The sequence below is a fragment of the Vipera ursinii genome (assembly GCF_947247035.1).
Source record: "Vipera ursinii genome assembly, chromosome: Z".
NCBI lineage: Eukaryota > Metazoa > Chordata > Lepidosauria > Squamata > Viperidae > Vipera > Vipera ursinii.
In genome coordinates this window covers 3,750,937-3,771,215 of record NC_139517.1, presented here as the reverse complement: position 1 = coordinate 3,771,215, position 20,279 = coordinate 3,750,937, and the positions used below count along the sequence as shown (strand labels likewise).

General features: G+C 44.7%; 1 protein-coding gene across 1 annotated transcript; it reads left to right on the top strand.

Annotated features, from left to right (window-relative positions):
* Window positions 1-7,675: 7,675 nt before the first annotated feature.
* RNF212B (ring finger protein 212B) lies at window positions 7,676-20,197 on the top strand (the record flags this gene model as incomplete). Its single annotated transcript, XM_083377268.1, has 14 exons — window positions 7,676-7,775; window positions 8,164-8,216; window positions 8,991-9,065; window positions 14,096-14,211; window positions 15,061-15,121; window positions 15,295-15,323; window positions 15,554-15,594; window positions 16,198-16,240; window positions 17,633-17,739; window positions 18,640-18,685; window positions 19,187-19,323; window positions 19,676-19,707; window positions 19,878-19,936; window positions 20,122-20,197. The coding sequence occupies 14 exons, from the start codon at window positions 7,676-7,678 to the stop codon at window positions 20,195-20,197; spliced, it is 975 nt and encodes a 324-aa protein (XP_083233394.1).
* Window positions 20,198-20,279: the final 82 nt, after the last annotated feature.

Here is a 20,279-nt window from a genome sequence, read left to right as displayed (position 1 = left end):
GCCAATGGAGCGGTGCCCTTTGGGTCAATGGAGCTGTGCGTACGGCACCATCCCTTCTTCCCACCCCCGCCGATCCACAAAACTGGAAAAATTGGACCGCTGCCTTTAGGAGGAAACTGTGGGCCGGCTTCCTCCCCCCCACCCCCACCCCGATCCTAGACCCACTCCTCCCCACCCCCACCCTAGCATCGTCGGCTGCATCGCCCCCCCCTTCGCCCCTTCCCCCGTTGTTTATCCCAGGAGTTCCAAACTTGCGCAAGGCGATCGTCGTTTCGTTGCTCATCGGGTTTTCGGCTTTGTTTTTTTTTTTTGCAAAGTTGGGAGAGCAGCGTCGGGGGGGGGGGCTTTTTTGGGAAGAGGGGTTATCTTTAAAGGAGAGAGGGGGGTGGGGGGGTTGTTTCATTCTTGCTTTCTTCCCCCGAGCCCCGTTTGCACCCTCCCCCACCCCTCCTTCCGCCGCCTTGTCCCCAGATCGCCTCGTTTGGCACGTCCCCTTTTGCTGAGCCGGTGGGGGTGAAGTCCAACTTCGGGAGCAGCGGGGCTCCCCTTATCGTCCGATCAGCCGAGGTAGGCAGGGACGAAGGTCAGGGGTTGGGCACCGGGGCTACAAAAGAGATCGTAAACCTGTCGCGAACCAGAGCCGGGAAAGAGCCGGACGCTGCTCCTGCTGGGGGAGGCTCTTCTTCTAAGGAAGAGAAGGAGGGTTGGGGGAGATCGAGAAGAGCAAGCAAGCAATTCTCCCAAGGAGAATTGGGAAAAAAAGAACACACACACACACACACACAAAGCAAACCAGGATTAACGGAGCAGACGCTGCCTTCACGGCGCCCGCAAAATTTTGCGCGCGCACACACAAACACACACACACACACACACACACACACAACCCGCAAAAATTTTAACCATCATTTTGGTCCCTGGGAGACGCAATAAATTGCTTTAGCCCGGCGTGAGGGTCGCTTTGCCCCCTGCTGGTGAGAAGGTAAAATTGCGACCGCTACAGGTAGTCCACGACTTACGACCACAATGGGGAGGGCCTGCCCCCCTCCCCCCCCATGTATGTTGCTCAGGGCAACGGGCGTCAAGTGAGCTTCCCCCCTATTTTCACCACCTTTCTTGCCACAGTTGTTCAGTGAATCACTGCGGTTGTTAAGTGAGTCACACGGTGGTTAAGTGAGCCTTGACTTCCCCATTGACTTTGCTTGGCAGAAGGTCGCAAAAGGGGATCGCGTCACACACACACACACACACACACACACCGGGACACGGTCCCCAGGGTCCCCTGATCGCTGTTTGAGACCTTCCCAGCCGGCTTCCGACAAGCCAACTTCATGTTGGGCGTCAGATTCGCTTAGCGACCATGGGATTCACTTAAAAACCGCAGGGATACGCTTAACAATTGCCGCAAAAAAGGTCGCAAAAGGGGGCAAAACTCACTTAACGTCCGCCTTGCTTAGCGACAAGAGATTTCAGGCTCCCTGGATGCCCTCCAGTGATTTGCTCGACAACCGTGGCAAACAGACTTTGGAAAATCAGGCATGTCCCTTCCTGTCAGTCAGCAGACAGCCGACAGCTAAAATGGCTGCCTGTAAGCTTATCAGACTTGGTGTATGAACTGACGTTTGCTATTCAGAATAGAATAGAATAGAATAGAATAGAATAGAATAGAATAGAATAGAATAGAATAGAATAGAATAGAATAGAATAGAATATACGGAATTAGGATAGGATAGAATAGAATAGAATAGAATAGAATAGAATAGAATAGAATAGAATAGAATAGAATAGAATAGAATAGAATAGAATAGAATAGAATAGGGGTCTTCAAACTTGAATGACTTGTGGACTTCAATTCCCAGAATTCCTGAGGCAGGCACGCTGGCTGAGGAATTCTGGGAGTTGAAGTCCACAAGTCATGAAAGGGCCAAGTTTGAAGACCCCCCCTGGAATAGAATCACAGAATTGGAAGGGACCTTGGAGGTCATCTAGTCCAACTCCCTGCTCAGGCAGGAAACTCTATCCACATTTCAGAAAAATGTCTGTCTAGTCTCTTCTTAAAAGCCTCCAGTGATGGAGCATTCACAACTTCTAGAGGCAGGTTGTTCCACTGGTTAATTGTTCTGTCAGGAAGTTTCTCCTCACTTCTAGGCTGCTTCTCTCTTTGGAAAGTTCCTATCCGTTGCTTCTTGTCCTGCCTTCAGGTGCTTTGGAGAATGGCTTGACTCCCTCTTCTTTGGGACAGCCCCTTAGACATTGGGACACTGCTATCCTGTCCCCCCTCGTCCTTCTCTTCATTAAACTAGGCATACCCAATTCCTGCAACTATCCTTCATATATTTTAGCCTCCAGTCCCCTGATCCTCTTTGTTGCTCTTCTCTGCACTCTTTCCAGAGTCTCAACATCTTTTTGACATCGTGGTGACCAAAACTGGATGCGGTATTCCAAGTGTGGCCTTACCGAGGCCTTGTAAAGTGGTATTAACACCTCACCTGATCTTGATTCTATCCCTCTGTTAATGCAGCCTAGTACTGTGTTGGCTTTAGGTAATCTTTGACTTACGACCATCCATTTAGTAACCGTTCAAAGTTACAACCGCAGTGAAAAAAGTGACCTATGACCGTTTTTCACACTTACGACCATGGCCGCATCCCCAGGGTCACGTGATTAAAATTCAGGCGCTGGGCATGTGTTTGTGATGATTGCAGGATTGCAGCAATCCTCATGTGATCACCGTTTCTGACTTTTTCCAACTGGCTTCCGACAGGCAAAGTGAATGGGGGAAGCCAGCTTCGCTTAATGGCTTCATGATTCACTTAACAACTGCAGCGATTCACTTAACAGCCATGGCATGCAGGTCGTAAAACGGGGCAAAACTGACTTAATAATCACCTTGCTTGGCAACCAAAACTTTGGGCTCAATTGTAGCCATAAATCATGGACTACCTGTCCTTGACTTACAACAGTTCACTTAGCGACTGAAGTTACGACGGCACTTAGGACCATTTTTCACACTTATGACTGTTGCAGCAACCCCAGGGTCGTGTGATTTTTCATTCAGATGCTTGACAACTGGCTCATATTTGTGACGGTCGCAGCGTCCCGGGGTCACGGGATCGCCTTTTGCGGCCTTCTGACAAGCAAAGTCAGTGGCGAAAAGCCAGATTCACTTAACGATGGTGCTCCTAATTTGCGAAATGCAGGGATTCCCTTAACGCACGTGGCGAGAAGAGTCGTAAAACGAGGCAAAATTCACTTCAAAAATTCCTCACTTAGCAACATACATTCTGGCCCCTCTTGCGATCGTAAGTCAAGGACTACCTTTATGGAGAGGCAGAAAAAGGGCAACATCGGGATCCAGGTCTGACGCTCAAGGAAGTGCTTGGTCTTGAAGCTCTGGCTGGCTGGGGACGATGGGCATCGGAGTAGGACACATCTGGAAGAGGCCAAACGAGTGGAATTTGCCTTGAGGCAGATTTCTCTCACGCTAGGCTGCAGTAGGTGGATTTAGAGATTTTATTTTATTTTATTTTTAAGGAAATCTGTAAAATCTTTGCAAGCTTAAATTCTGCCCATCCGGTTTTGATCTTTGCCAGTTGCCATGTGAATTTCAATGCTTTATCCAGGCTTCCCACGCATGTGCTTTAAGCCATCTTCGGTGCTTTTCCACCCACACACCCATCAGAATAATTTCCTTACCATCTTTTTAACAACCGCCCCCTGGCACGCTGCTTGTGGGTACCATCTCTTCAACTGCAAAACTTCAGGGAACCCCTCGGTGGCAGCAGAGGGCTACAGTTTTCTGTATCTCCATGCTGCCATCTAATGGCAATCTGGATTTTTGCACCCTGTATTGCCTTGTCCTGTAATTGCTTTCACCCAAATTGCTGCTCCGCTCGATTTCCAACGAGTGAACCTTGAAACACAAAAAAATTGAAATTGGGATCGCAATTCCCAGCATCCCCTTATGATTCCCTTGGCATTCTGGGAGCTTTTGCTCTACATTGTGGAGACGGAGCAAGCTGGGTTTTCGGAAGAAAGCTATTGGAAGCGTTGGAGATCCGGTTGCAAAAATCCGGCTTCCTGCAGACATGTGAGACTACAATTCCCAGCACTCCTTTAGGATTCCCTTGGAGTTCTGGGAATCGTGGCTCCAAAGTCTGGAAGGCACCCAGTTGGAGATGGAGTCAAGCAGGAATTCAGGGGAAAGCTAGATCCATGCTACAAAAAACTGGTGCCCTCCACATGAGAAAGACTATGATTCCCAGCATCCCCTTAGCATTTTTCTCAGAACTCCAGTTATTGCTGTTTCACAGTCTGGAGGGCGCCCAGTTGGAGATGGACTGGGGAAGGAATTGCGAAGACGCTTTTAGAGGCCTACCAGCACAAGACTACAGTTCCCAGCACGCTCTAAGAATTCTCTTGGAATTCTGGGAGCTGCCACTCCACACTCTGGAAGACACCCAAATGGTAGCTTTTGCTAGCTCCCGCCCATTCTCCTAAGCTCCGCCCCCGACCACCCATCCTCTTTTTTTTGCCGCCTCTTTATCAACGCCGGTCGGGGGGAAAAGGCGGGAAAGAGTTGCGCATGCGCACGCCGGCCGCTCCTCTGAGGGAGTAGCTTGCCCACAGCTCAGTTACGTTACAAGCTCGTAATATAAACAAAAAGTACCGATCGACCCGGCGTTATATCAACGCAAAAGAGGCGGCCTGCTTGGTCTCTCACCCTCAGCTTGGTGTCCCTCCACCTCAGAATTAGTTGGAGTTAGTTCCCGTTATCCTGGGGCCACGCTGAGGAGGATGGTGGCTGTAGTCCAGCAAGGAAAATAGCGTTTATTGTTTGGGAAGGGGAGATCTCCCCTCAAAATGCCCACTGCCTTCTCTGCTACTTGGCTTCGATGGCGGCTGAGGTGGAGGAACCACATTTATAGGCTGGCCGTGGCAGGGAATTCCCAAAGGGATGGAAAAGCCATTAAACTTGGTTATAACCTTGTTAGAATCATGGTTTCCACCTGGGGTGAAGTAAATCACTGAACTGAGGGGGCGGTTTGGGGACAAAAGTGAATAACTAGGAACCTCTTTATTTTTGAAGGCTTCCTCAGTGCTTCATTCCCTTTTTTCCTCTCTTCTTGCTATTCCTTCCCTTTCCCTTCCTCTTTTCTGTTTTCCTTTCCTTATGCCCACCTTCCTTCCTTCCTTCCTTCCTTCCTTCCTTCCTTCCTTCCTTCCTTCCTTCCTTCCTTCCTTCCTTCCTTCCCCTCTTTTTCTCCTTCCCGCTCTGCCTCTTGTCAAATCAATACAGATCCATCAAATGAGCAATTAAATATCCATAATGGTTAAGGCATCCATAAAAAAGTAAATAATTCTAAAGCAATACAACTGCTTTGCAAGTGACAGCCATGGGAGGGGAAATTATAATAAAAGTGATCAAGAATCACACCAAAACCAAACAATATAATAATTAAATTGACATAGTTTAAAGAGAAACAATTTAAAGATGGCAATAACTATTCATAAACTTGTTTGGACAAGTCTCATCTTCAATAGTATGTCGGATCTATATTCTTTCAATGTCAAAACCTATTCTCAAATGGATGCTCATCCCCTTGTTCAGAGATTTTCCCCCCACTCAAAGCACAAATCCAGTAGTTTTAAGAGAAACCCCTATAAATCCTCATTATTTTCATGCTGCTTCTGCCCTCAAATAAAATTTGAAATGTGAAAGTCGCTCTGGAGCTACAAGATGGTAAAAAAAACCCACATAAATCCTTGACCTACTGCTTTTAATCCATGATTAAATCACATACAAATGGTATCTATTCCCATTGATTAGATTGTAATTTATCCCACTTTTAACAATAGTGGGAATGACGTGATAATGAAGAAAGATTTGAGCTGCACTTTTCATGATTTTTACATTAAAAAACCTCAACTCCCCCATCCCCCTGCCCTATCTTGCATCAGTGTCCTTGCACTGAGCAGCACAAACCCTAGATTCGCCTTGCCCTTGTGCAAATACCTGGCTCTGAAGTTAAGACCCCATAAGTCCCTTAATTAATTCTTAAAAGTCTTAAAAAATATTGCTTCACTGCAGTTGGCAACCAGATTTAACAACTACAGTTTTTCCCAGCCTGATTTCCAGATAAACTGGATTTCAGTTCCTCTAATCCCTAACCACCACGGCCAAAGATTAGATTCAGAGATTATATACCAGCAAGCAAATAATAAAAAAAAATCCAAGTACCCGCTTTGGCAAAAATATAATGTTTTTGTTTTGTACAGCAATGTTGAAAGAATGAAGATCACTGATGGTCATCAACCTCCAGCCAGAACTGGCGGTAAAGGAAGACAAAAAAAATAATAAAATGGGAGAAATCCAGAGCCACTGAAAGAAAGAGAGTTGGGGAAGAAAACAGGATTTCGCCATAAAAGTGACGTATGCTACTGCCTAGGACATGTTGGTGTTAGGAAACCATAAATATCCTGCCATAGCTTTGATATATGGCAATTCATCTTAACATCTGTACCTCCATTCTCTCCCTCCCTGCTATTATGGGTGCATCCTGAACCCCATGGATCCATGCCAAGAAATGGAATAAGATTGCCTCCCTTCGTGCTTAATTTTTTCCCCCCTCTCATTTTCTTTTTCCTTTTCACTTTTCTGAAGCCCACATCATTTTGATGGAATAACATTTTATTTCTGTTATTTGTTATTTATTGAACTCGATGAATAGTCATTAATAGTGAGTATGCAGTTGGGAAGTAGTTGGATCGATTGGCCTAATATAATTGCGATCATCCTTTTTCAGTCCATGTAAGGCCAGGTGATGATGGTGATCCATGATATGCTATTCTGTCTTTCTCACCATCTTTTAAAGAAAGGATATGTGGGTAAAGAAAGGGTAAAGAAACTAACATAGTCAACATTTAATCAATTTAGCAACACTTACCACAATCTTTGATACAAATGAATCCTGTTGCTTATAGCTTCTCCACCAGACCCTCATCCGATGGAACTTCGGACTGCCCCTGACCTTCGCTCGTTTCGCCGGGACTTAAAAACCTGGTTGTTTGAATTGTCTGGCCTGGACTGAGGGATTTTAAATTAAATTAATTTTAAATTTCAATTTTAACGTTATTTTAATTTTGTGGGCTTGTATTAATTTAATTCTATTTTATTCTCTCTTTTTGCATTGTTTTTAACTTGCCCTGTGAACCACCCTGAGTCCTTCAGGAATAGGGCGGTATATAAATTCAGTTAATAAAAAAATAATAAAATTTTTTAATTTCTGTCACCTTTCCATTCTCCTTTTCCATCCAATTCTTTTTTTATAAAACTCCAATTTTAAATACAGAACTAACTAACATATATTTAGAATAAAAAGAAAGAAAGAAGAGCAAAGACCAAAATGCAGAAATAAAAAGTCAGTTTCAATTTTCTTTTGCTGAGGTATAAATAGAAAAAACCTCTTGCCCTATGGTTACAGCATTGTTTATATTTTCTCTAAAATCCTTTATTTTTAATTCTAATCCTCAAAACCGTACATCATGACCATTTTTTTTCTGTTCCCTGCAAAAATTCCAATTCAATTCCAATTCTTTTTAGAAAACAGTCTTGACGCATCCTTACTCACAACAGAAGCTGAGAAAAATCTACCTAGCCTTTCTGCCTTTCAACATGGATTGGTTTCATTGCAATCAGTGCTTCAGCCAAGAGAAATCTGACTTCTCAGTTACTAGCTGTGGACACATCTTTTGCCAAAAATGTGCTGGTACAGGTATGAAATGGATTTTTGTATTTTACAGGCTTTTTTTGTGTGTGTACGCCATCCAGCACAAAAGGAGTACTGTAAAAGTCAAAGAAATTACAATGATGACCTCTTGGGCACTTCTGTGTCATTTCCTTGGCAACAGTACAGATGTTTTTGCCACATTCTAAATTGATCTACAACTCTGAGATTTGGGGTGGTTTCCTGTCAAAGTGCCACCCAACCCCAACCCTCCTTCACATTTAGAGATCAGCCAAAATCCTTATAAAGAGAATCTAAACAAAAATTGGCTTGCTAATTTTAGGAAAAAAACATCCATTTTGCCATTTCATGCATTATTATTATATATGAAATATTTCAGTGTCATATTAACAATTTTACATTTTAATCTTGTTAGATAAATGCCCTTCTTGTGGAACAAGCTGCAAATATTTGTCTCTAAAAGATAATGTAAGTTCTGGTTTCTATAAGGAAGATTTATTTCTTTTTTTCTTTCTTTTTTTTGTCTCTGAACTCAGACTTTGTACCCCAATCTATTGGGTGAATGTGTCAAATATTTAAATTATAAGAAGCAAGAAAACCAAATAGTGAGCAGGATTTAACTGGAGTGTTAAACAACGGGTTTAATATAGCTCTGAGATTAGTAGAAAGTGGATAAATATTAATTTATAAAAAAACCAAACAAAAGACATTTACTGAAAAATTGAGAATGATTTATTATGTACTTTTAATTTATAAAAATAATTTCAGCTACCTGGCAATTACGTATCCCAATTATATTATGGAGAAAAGTATTCAAATACTGCCTGTCAATGTTGTGTACTCAATTACACGGAATCTATTTAAGTTAGGTGTAAAGTTAGGTGAGAGAAGAAAAATGATTTTTTAAAAAATTACTTATTTCGGAATATTTTTCTTGCTGTTTTTCAATGATCCAAAAGTGGTATTCTTCATACCGGTATATTACCTTCAACTCCTTGGAAGAAAAGCAGGAGAAAATATAATGACATAAAAACTGTAAAAAATCAAAATCATATGCACAAGAATTCAGAATGACAGAGTAGCTGGATAGACATAAATTCAACTGGTGAAATGATATTGGAAAGGTGATATTTCAGATATACAACCAATGAAATAAACTCTGAAAAATTCAATTTGCTTGGCCTTTTACGTTATAAAGAATTGAACACTAATCTAGCCTTTGCCTGCTTTTCTGGCCTTCAGATGAAACAAGAAGAAAAGAAGTTTTTCAAAAACCCCGTCGAAACAGCGCTCAGCTATATTGCTCATATCTCTCAGGTAAGAAACCATTTCGGGCTATGCTCTCATAGATTTTAGTTGCTAAAAAGAGGAACAGTGATCAGAACAGGTATGCAATACCGAAGTTATTCTGACCCACTTAAAGTGTTGGGAGGCATGTCCACCCCTGTAGAAAAGATGAATGAACTACAACATTTCCCCTAAAATTAAGATATATTTTATTCCATTTTTAATAGCTATTACACAACGGATGAATGATCCAAGGTCCACTAGAGGACTGGTTAATAACCAATCTGGGGAAAGGTTAATTCTGCAGTAATAGTGGTCCCCGTTTGCCAAGAAAGCTAATTAATTACAATAATAAATCTAGATAAAAGAGCCAGATAAATATTGTGACAAGCTAGTTAATCATCAGAAGAGGTTTCAGCAGAGTCAGCAATACATGATAATCCTTATCCTAATCCCATCTCTTAAACTAGATAGCCTAGCCCTCAAATGAAGAGTGGGGGAGGAACCTTTAAAGACGGGAATGGATCTGTATTTAATTCTAAAGGTAAAGGTAAAAGTTCCCCCGCACATGCGTGCTAGTCATTTCCGACTCTAGGGGCCGGTGCTCATCTCCGTTTCAAAGCCGAAGAGCCAGCGCTTGTCCGAGGACGTCTCCGTGGTCATGTGGCTGGCATGACTAGACGCCAAAGGCGCACGGAACGCTGTTACCTTCCCACCGTAGTGGTCCCTATTTTTCTACTTGCATTTTTACGTGCTTTCGAACTGCTAGGTTGGCAGAAGCTGGGACGAGTAACAGGCGCTCACTCTGCTACGCGGCACTCGGGATTCAACCCGCCAAACTGCCGATCTTCCGATCGACAAGCTCAGCGTCCTAACCCACTGAGCACATCCATTCAATAACTGTTTTTAATTTATTTTCTTACAATTGTATTGAACATAACAAAGTTTAAAACGATTCTTCCTTAGATCAAGAAAATGGGCAAAACTGCTCCCTTGTGTTCAATATTCCTCACAGGAGCTTCTGGTAAAAGATAATCCGGTATCTTGCAGTTGGATAAAAGACAAATCACCCTTCCTTTTTATGTTTGCTCAATACACGCTTTAAATCAGACATGTCAAACACAAGGCCCGGTGGCCAGATCCGGCCTGCGAAGTGGTTTCATGTGCCCCCTGAAGCAATACTGGAAACAGTGAGGGAACGGCCCCCACTGCCTTGGCCCTGGCCCAGAGACCCTCCTTCTGCCAGAGACCCCCAGATCTGTCCCACTCCTGCCCAGGCCCCCATAGGCACCCTTGATGCCAACGATGTAGAGCTGGCCATGCCCACCCAGTAGGCCATACCCACTCTAGCCGCGCCCACCCAGTAGGCCACGCCCACCCTGGCCATACCCACCCGGCCCCCCGAGGGCAACCACAATGCTGATGTGGCCCTCAATGAAATTGAGTTTGACACCCCTGCTTTAAATGCTAGAGTGAAAGATAATGATTTTCATAATGTACGTTTGGCCTCAAGGGGGTTAAAAGAAAGCAAGGGTGGTTGAGAACAGCAATCCATGTACTTTCCATGTAATCACATAAGTCTCCTTGCCATCTCAGCAACATGATCTGCGAGAAGAAAAGCAAACTCAGAGAACATCAGAAGTTCAGTCCCGAGAGTGATGCGCACACACATGTGCAGATACTGGTTTAGATAACATCGCATTATTTTCATTCATTACACGTGAATGCTTTATACCAGGGCTTTTCAACCAGTGGTTACAGGTACCACCTGTGATACCTTGGCACCTGGCAGGTGGTACGCGACCCTCCTAGAAAAGTGGAAGCGGGGGAGGGGAAGGAGCTGAACCAGTGGCAGCACCGCACAAGCCTGAGCGAGAGACGGCTGGAGCTGCAGGGCTGTCAGGGCTCAGCGGAATCGCCAGGATCAGCGCCAGGATCCATCTGGAGCTTGGCACTGATCCTGGCGCTTTTGCTGAGCCCAGAAGAAGCGCCGATCAGCTGGAATGTTGCAGCATCTCCAGGGTCTTGTGATTTACCTTCAGATGCTTGGCAACTGATAGATGTTTATGACGGTCACAGTGTCCCAGGGTCATGTGAAGTGACCAAAACCTGCTTCAACCACCCAGCAGACGGGGGGGGGGAAATAAAAACCAAACACCCCCCCCACCCCCGCTGCCAATCCTCAACAGAAATGCTCACAACCATGAAAACCTCGGACAGGAGGAAGAGCGCCGCTAGGCGGGCAGGCAGGTGTCTTGCTCGGCTGTGGCTTGTGGGGGGCACTTTTTTCAGTGCCATTGTAACTTCGAACAGTCACTAAGCCAACTGTTGTAAGTCGAGGACTACCTGTACTTCATCACTTTTTTCCTTCTTTTTTTTCGTCATCGAGTTTTTGACCCCTCGCTAGGCGACTGGTGGTCCTCAGATGTTGCCATATCCTCAAAGTGGTACAATGGGTGAAAAGGTTGAAAAGCCTCGCTTTATACATCACATCTTAAAATAGAAATTTCCTAGTAGAGTTTACAAAAAAAATAAAAGAATGGCAGTGTTATACAATTAATTACACCAGTGATAAAACGGCCCTTCCTTTAAAACTGTTTATGCCCTGGGAAAAATAAAGGGCTCCATCTGCTGTTAAAAAACCCTGCAATATAACACACAAGTGAGCACCAACCATATGGGAGGGGATTCCAAAAGTTGGGGGAAAAAGTGAGAGAAGGGGGGGTGGTTTAGTCCCAAGAAAAGATTAAGAAATCCTGATGGATAAATATTTTAATTGCTGCGTTTCTATTGTTCTCACGTTTAAGGGATTTGAGGGTTATGGCACGTTTTCCTAATGCGCTGATTCAGCTGTAACCAGTTGTTACAGTACTTATTTCTGATAAGATACTTTTTTTAAAAAAAAAAAATCAGGCATGTAGTTGTCGAACAAACTCTCAAGCATAAAATGATGCACATGCCAGATATTCAAATAGGCAGTTCTGTACAGTATTGATTTTTTTTCCCCCTAGAGGTCCTCTTTAATTCTAAAAGTTAATTCTTAATTTCTCATGGTTTAGAAACAGTTCTGGGGGGCAGCTGAGAAGGAAAGCCAGGGAATGTAATCTGAGACAATTTATACTGTAATAAATTGGTTAGACTTTAAGCTGTTGTGAGATTCCTTGCTATCGTTCAGCTCACCTTTCGGATAATGTTCATATCATCTTGTTCATTTACAGCTTTGGGAGCCCAAAGTCTGAACTGTTTGCTCTATCTAATATATGCCTTGCAAGCAAAGAACACAGATCACGCCCCTGACTGGATGGCATATTAAAGTAAATATATAAAGTGCTATTAAATGATTAGTCCTTCTATTCAGCTACTCAGTTCCAGGGCTGGAGACTCTGTGGTCGTTATTTAATTTAAAATATTTATACACCCACCCATGTTACATCAAACTCTGGGCGGCTCCCAACCAGCAATTAAAACAACATCAGTAATGTAAGACAACATCATAAATATACCTATGAAAACCATGAATGTTAAAAAAAAAATCTGGCACCAAAATTAGGGTTCCACATGCAGGCTGTTGTTAAGTTCTCTCATGCACCTCACCCTCTCGCAGCACTTTTTGGAAAAACAAGGTCTTGTGTTTTTTTGGAGAATAACCTCTCTTTCAACTGGAAACAAATTCCTTGTGTGTCTAATCACACTTGACCAAATAAAGTCAACCCTTTGGACTCTGGACTTTGCCCCTTGTCCCTTGCCCCGCCCTGCCCTCCCATTCCATTCCAGCCCATATGGACCCTTTATATAGACACTGTGCATTACTGCCAGTTCTGTGCCAATTCTAATTCAAACATCTTATAAAATAATGCAAACACCATAAAGAACAGTAATAAATAACCAAACAAACCATTTTGTTCTCAGCTGAAGTTTCTAGAGGGTCTGCAAGGGTAGCTCTAGATCAGGGGTGTCAATTTCATTGAGGGCCGCATCAGCATTGCGGTTGCCCTCAAGGGGGCCGGGTGGGTGTGGCCTACTGGGTGGGCGTGGCTAGAGTGCATATGGCCTACTGGGTTGGCGTGGCCAGCTCTACATCGTTCGCATCAAGGGTGCCTATGGGGGCCTGGGCAGGAGTGGGACGGATCTGAGGGTCTTTGGCAGGAGGGTCTCTGGGCCGGGGCCAAGGCAGTGAGGGCCGTTCCCTCACTGTTTCCAGGATGGCTTCGCGGGCCACACGAAACCACTTCGCAGGCCGGATCCGGCCCCCGGGCCTTGTGTTTGACATGTCTGCTCTAGATACAGCACAATGATTGCCTGTCATCAAATGATTGTAATGTAGTGGGTCCGACGCAAGGAAGCGACCCCAGCCTGAGTACGTGTTCAGCTTTTTATTGGGGGGATAGCGTACTGAGGAACAAGGGCTACCTGGCCTCCTTAAATACCCAGCCAGGTAGGCGACCAGCCAATGGGGTTTCCTGCCGAAACTAGGTTTCCCGCCAAAACCGTCCAGGCCAACGCCCCCTGGTGGCGGTTGCTCTGCAGATGACTTGGATACATAACAATGATTGTCAACTCTTAGCAACATTGTGGCAATCTAAAAAAGAGGAGACCAAGACACGAATGACAGTAAGCAGGGCCTTCCAATCCAAGAAAGATGTTGATGGACCAGTCTTCCCATCAGCCATTGCTATTGACCATCTTAGTGGAAACTTGTGGGAGTTATATTTGAATAACATTCAGAATGACAAAGGCTACTGTGATTTGTAGCGACTTGTCCGGTACCAGCCATATAGAAGAGATGTCTCCTACTCTGATTGATGTACCTAGACGGCTGTTTCCTATACGCAGGGCTTTTTTTCTCATAGAACGCTCAGAATGGAGTTCCGGCACCTTTTTTGGATGGAACCTTGTAGGGTAGGCAAGGCGGGTTGTATGACATGTGTGAGTTCCGGCACCTTTTTCTTTTACAAAAAAAGCACTGCCTATACGTATCTCTAAATGAGTTGGAGACCTCAGATCAGATGCTGAATTTCCTTGAAATCCACTTCTCTCATGCCTTCTGGTCTTTTTTCTAGGTATGGACATTCCAGAAGAGCCAGATGGATCTGCTGGTCTCTTTCTATAAAAATAATGCTTCAAAAGCTGAAGGAGCACTCCAACAAGCTCTCCATAAACTAACTATCCAGGAAAAGTGAGATACGCAGGTTGTGTTCATATAACAGAGGAAAACAGTATAAATGCGTTTTGCACCACCCAGCATGAATATTGAATTATCCTATTTCTGGGGTCATATAATACACCGAACACGCTGTACATTACCCAAATAAGCTGCTTCATACAGTACCGTAAGCCAGAAAGAGAACCTGACTAAGATTCAAAGTAAGGTTAACAGGTTGTGCAAATACAGTCGCTAGGTCTTTCATTTACCTGCGTGGCATACTTTGTGACTACAGCCTGTTAGTTTTATCTGTAGGGATTAGTAAAGTTAATATGATTAACTTTACAAGATCTCAGTTTCATATTGTCCCTCAGTTAATAACATTACCAGTTGTTCAAAGGTCCATGGTGACTTCTTAGGTCAACCTCCCACTCAGCTGTTTACATAAAATACTTAAAACTTCCCCCCCCCCCCGTTCACATATCCACAAAGCTATTCTTTCCTCTCTCTCCTCTTCCTCAGAAGAAAGTTACTGATTAGGTCGGAAACAGCCTTCGGTTGTCCTAATTGGTGTTGTGGGGCGGGGGGAGGGGAGGGAAGAAATGCTTGTTTTATTTTTGAGGGAGATTAAAAACTGTGGCAAGCAAATAAGATTAGGTATATGCTTTTCTAAAGAAGACTCCAGGCTACTGCTGTCTTCTGATATCAGCCATTAAATGTTAAAGCATGCTGATAATTTGTGAAGTGAAACAAATAGCTTGCGCGTCCCTCCTACCTTTATTCTCATCACTGCTGAAGTGTTCTCTCGTGGGCTCTAAAGCATCAAGGCCTATTATTATCACCCCGCTTTCTGTTTCTCCTGCCTGCCACTTCCATACGTAGAGAACTAGAGGCTGTACAGAAGGAAAACAGGGAGCTGAAGAAGAAATACTTCAACCTGAAGGTAAGAAGTTTGTTGGAAACAGTATTTTCCCTTATTTGGTTTCTTGTCACCCTCTGCTGGCAGCAATGACTTCTGCTCTTCTGCTTTGCCGGGAAGGAGAGAGCAAATCAAAAACTTTTGCACCTTAGGGGCCCAGCTGCTAACCCCAAACCCTAACCCTCTTCTCCCAACAGGCTTTTCCCAGACACCACCAAGGCAGCAGGTCAGTATGTCTGTTCGGCCCCTTGGAAACATTAATCAGGATCGGCAGCCCATGAAGTAGAGGCAGTACGATAAGAGATCTTCATGGCAGAAATGAGGGAGCTGGGTCTTGAGCCATAGGCCAGCACTGAAAACACAGGACGAAGAAAAAGGCCAATATTTAGGGGGTGGCTGGGTGGGGAAAGAGTTGTCCTAACTGATCAAACTCATTTTGATTTGATGCCAAAACAGCACCCCAAGGCCGGTTGCCATCACCCCTCCGTCACAGACAGGTAAGAGAGATTAAGGGTCTTGAATCACTTCACTGGGTTCAGGGTAATATTTCGTGTACGGGTAGATATTTGCAGGTAAATTTGCAGGGACGCGGTGGCTCAGTGGGTTAGGACGCTGAGCTTGTCGATCAGAAGGTCGGCAGTTTGGCGGGTCGAATCCCGAGTGCCGCGTAACAGAGCGAGCGCCTGTTACTCGTCCCAGCTTCTGCCAACCTAGCAGTTCGAAAGCACGTGAAAATGCAAATAGAAAAATAGGGACCACTACGGTGGGAAGGAAACAGCGTTCCGTGTGCCTTTGGCGTCTAGTCATGCCGGCCACGTGACCACGGAGACGTCCTTGGACAAGCGCTGGCTCTTCGGCTTTGAAACGGAGATGAGCACCGGCCCCTAGAGTCGGAAACGACTAGCACGCATGTGCGCGGGAACCTTTAACTCTACCTTTAGATATTTGCATGGACAGAAATATAGGGAAGTTTGCCTGGATCTCTGAGGGCAATGTAGGATATGGACAGATATATCCAAGTATAAGATTTCTTCATATCTCAGCCCAACATTATGTCTAGCAGAGTTAACTATGACTATAACTTATCTCATACTTTGCAGTTACACCGCAACCAATTTTCCAGCGCTCCAGTGAGGTAGTCAGGTAAACGTTTTGTGTTTTTTTTTAGCTAGGGGTGATTTACACTATTAATAGTTTTTATCAAAAACTCCTTGGACAGTTTTTGTAAAAAAACAAAAAGCTAGCAAAAATGCTACATTCTCGTATACCTTTTACAGAGGTAGCTTGGGTCTACACAGAAATCCCAGTTGGATGGTGAAAATATCCCAAAGAGATAAGTTTGTTTTCTGGCAAAGGGTATTTTGGCTAAGTCTCCCATGACAGCCACTATTCTAAATGTGCTCCAGGTCCTGAAAGATTGCGTAAAGTTTAGTAACTTGCTCAGATTTGAAGAGAAGAAGCAGTGTTTTCTTTGAAAGATCAGAATACAGAATGCAATAGAGCTGGAAGGGACCTTGGAGGCCTTCTAGTCCAACCCCGTGCTCAAGCGAGAGACCGTATACCCGTGGTGGCAAACCTGTGGCAGGTGGCATGCAGAGCCCCCCTCTCTGTGGGCACGCGCGCCGTCGCCCCAGTCCTGGGCCTTCAGCTGGGTTTTACAAAACCTTTTAGCTTTAGGCCTCTGCCGCCGTGCGCAAAAAAAAAAGGTTCAATCAATCAATTTCAACTTCTCGCGGGGGAAAAAAAGATCTCGCAAAGTTGGAATTGGTTAATTGAACTTTTTAGTCCCACCCAGTCTGCCACTACCACCACAGTCACGCCCACCCAATGGGCCATGCCACCCAATGGGCCACACCCACCCAATGGGCCACGCCACCCAATGGGCCACACCCACCCAGCACCCGACAATACATAAGTGGTTTTGGGTTGCAGTTTGGGCACTTGGTCTCTAAAAGGTTCGCCATCATTGCCCTATACTATTTTCAGACAAGTGGCTGACTGTTCAGCGACTTAGAATATGCATATTCTATCTAAGATATGGAATGGAGTGTCAGCACTTCATTCCATATCTTAGGGGTGTCAAACTCAATTTCATTGAGGGCCGCATCAGCATTGCGGTTGCCCTCAGGGGGCCGGGTGAGCGTGGTCAGGGTGGGCGTGGCCTACTGGGTGCGCGTGGCTAGAGTGCATGTGGCCTACTGGGTGGGCGTGGCCAGCTCTACATCGTTGGCATCAAGGGTGCCTATGGGGGCCTGGGCAGGAGTGGGACAGATCTGAGGGTCTCTGGCAGGAGGAGGGTCTCTGGGCCAGGGCCAAGGCAGCGGGGGCCGTTCCCTCACTGTTTCCAGGATGGCTTCGCGGGCCGCATGAAACCACTTTGCGGGTCGGATCCAGCCCCCGGGCCTTGTGTTTGACATGTCTGTCTTAGAATCTTCTTGCTGCGACTATGGTCCCTTCAGTCCAGCTCCCTTACAGCAAAATCTGATTATTATACACTTAAAAATCCACCTAAGTGTACCGTGCATCCGATTGCAGATTAGCTTTCAGTTGTTGTAGTGACAGCTCCTCGTTGCCTCTTTCGCAGCCGCTCATCTTCCGTGGATTCCATGTCTTCCAGAGTCAGCCACCTACCAAGCTGGCAGGTTAGTTTCTGCCACTGCTTTTCTTTTCCCAGGAAAGGGAAACAACGGACAGACTGCTTTTGTTCCCTGCAGTTATCTGAAGTAGTTTCGAGCATGAAATTCCACCGATACCATCTGCCCAAATGAAAAGCTGTCTTTGGACACAAAACATTCTGGACTCTTAGTTCTGCTTCGCTCTATGTGGCGTGGCCAGAACCACTGTTTCCTTAGCAGTAATTTGGTTAAAAAGGAGGTTTCACTGGGGAATCCTGAAAGCCCCAAACTGGTTTATCTGCAACTAGGAACAATTAATAATGTTAGCTCTAAGGCGTTTCTGAATATTTTAATTGTTGCCCTTTTAGTACTTTTGCTCCCTTAAAACACCCCTTCATCTGTTAAGTGTATTTCCATATGGGCTTTGTTTTTCATAGTTCTTAATATTTTTGTCATGATTTTTACATAGTTCTTAGCTTGGTTGGACGCGGTGGCTCAGTGGGTTAGGATGCTGAGCTTGTCGATCAGAAGGTCGGCAGTTTGGTGGGTCGAATCCCAAGTGCGGCATAACAGAGTGAGCGCCTGTTACTCGTCCCAGCTTCTGCCAACCTAGCAGTTCGAAAGCACGTAAAAATGCAAGTAGAAAAATAGGGACCACTCCGGTGGGAAGGGAACAGCGTTCCGTGCGCCTTTGGCGTCTAGTCATGCCAGCCACATGACCACGGAGACGTCCTCGGACAAGCGCTGGCTCTTTGGCTTTGAAACGGAGATGAGCACCGGCCCCTAGAGTTGGAAACGACTAGCACGCATGTGCGGGGGAACCTTTACCTTTACCTTATAGCTTGGTTGAACGCTGCTCCGAGTCACTATACAAATGAGATAAAATAATTGAAAAACTCCTTTTAAACTTTTCTCCCCTTTATTCAGCATGCCACGAGAGCCCCCAGACTGACCCCGGCGGTCTCTGCGAATGGTAAGAAGTGTAACTGTCAACAAACAGTAAATTTCTGCCATATTTAGATTCTGGGCGACACAGAGCCAAAGGGAATAAAATCCAAGAATCTTCCAGGGTATGATTTCTACAGACAAGCATCCTTTTTCACAGCTTATTATTTGGAACAGAATTTGTTGTGAAACCAGATTCTTCCTCCTCTTGTCGTGAATGATTTCTGTTTGATCTACTCACCTTAAGATACCCTTTCCCCACATGGCTATCCTTAAACTTCCTATCACCTTTCCGCGTGCTCTCCACCATTCACTTCATGTATAACACCTTTACGCTCTATTTGGCAGCCACTCCGTCTTCAGCCTCCACGCAGAGCTTATTCTATAGGTGAGTCAGAAAAGCAGGGGAGTGTGGGGGGGGGCCTTGATGATGGTGCTGCTTACATATACAGTGTCGGTTAAAACATTTAGTGTTGTCTCCCACAATAATCAGGACTTCTGTCGCTCTTCCTTCCTTCCTCCTTTTTAGGGCCTCTCCTTCCACTTCTCATACCCCCAATTTCAACGTATTCAGTCTTCAAACTCCGATGGCGAGATTAAGTCGGAGTGCTAACAACCCTGGGCAGCCACAGGAGACTCCATACTTCAACCTCAGCATCTTTCCTGGTGAGGAAAGAGTTCCTCTTTGGCTAACATATGTTTATGCCGTATTGTTTTTTGTGCGGTAAATGCACTACTTTCGGTTGCAGTCTAGCTTCTTCCATGAACTTGGGTTATAACCATTTGTAAATAACCGGTGTTATTTACACATCGTTAACATCTAAGGCCCAGTAGCTACAGGAGAATCCCAAAGCATTGGAGTTGGCTTGAGTGACACCCCCCCCCCAAAGCTGTCACTGAACAGTACTGCGTAAAGTAACAGAAGGGGAACCATACACAAGGAATAATCACATCAGTTATACTCTTATTTTCTTTTAAGTAACTTTTAAAACTTTGTCCTACTCTCCTTTTTTCCTAGGAAAGCCCTGTGACATCACCAGCCTGTCCAAAGTATATTGTGCAATTTTAACCCTGACATTATGTATTCTAGAATGGTTAGACAAACTGAGGCTTAGCACGAAGTGCAAAAGTGCCAAAAACTGACTAAGGTGTTAAGATAGCCCTTCAATTCCCATAGAACCTGCCCTCTTGTTCAGTTTCCTATTGCTTTTGTTTTACAGATCCAACAGGTGCTTCTGTGCCTGGCCAACACAATGCTGAAAGACGGCACCCCCTACAGGTAAAAGTCAGATTGTAGACAGGTAAGTTAGTGCTAAGAAAAGCCTCATCCATTTCAATTGCTTTTCTTTTTCCTGTCATTCGTAGCTGGGATTCACACCTCACTCTACACCATCCTTTCCCCGCAGGTAAGTGAGACCTACGTGGATTCTTCATTCTCACCCTTTCATATGTTACATCACACAGCTTTGTGAAAGACGATGAATGTAATCCGTATCCAGGTGAAATTATGGCTGTCCTCTATCCCCCACTCCAACTCTAGTTTTCGCCATCCTTGCCAGTAAGATGCAATAATATTTGAAAATTTTGCTGCTAAAATAAATTTGTTTTAGCATCAGAATTAA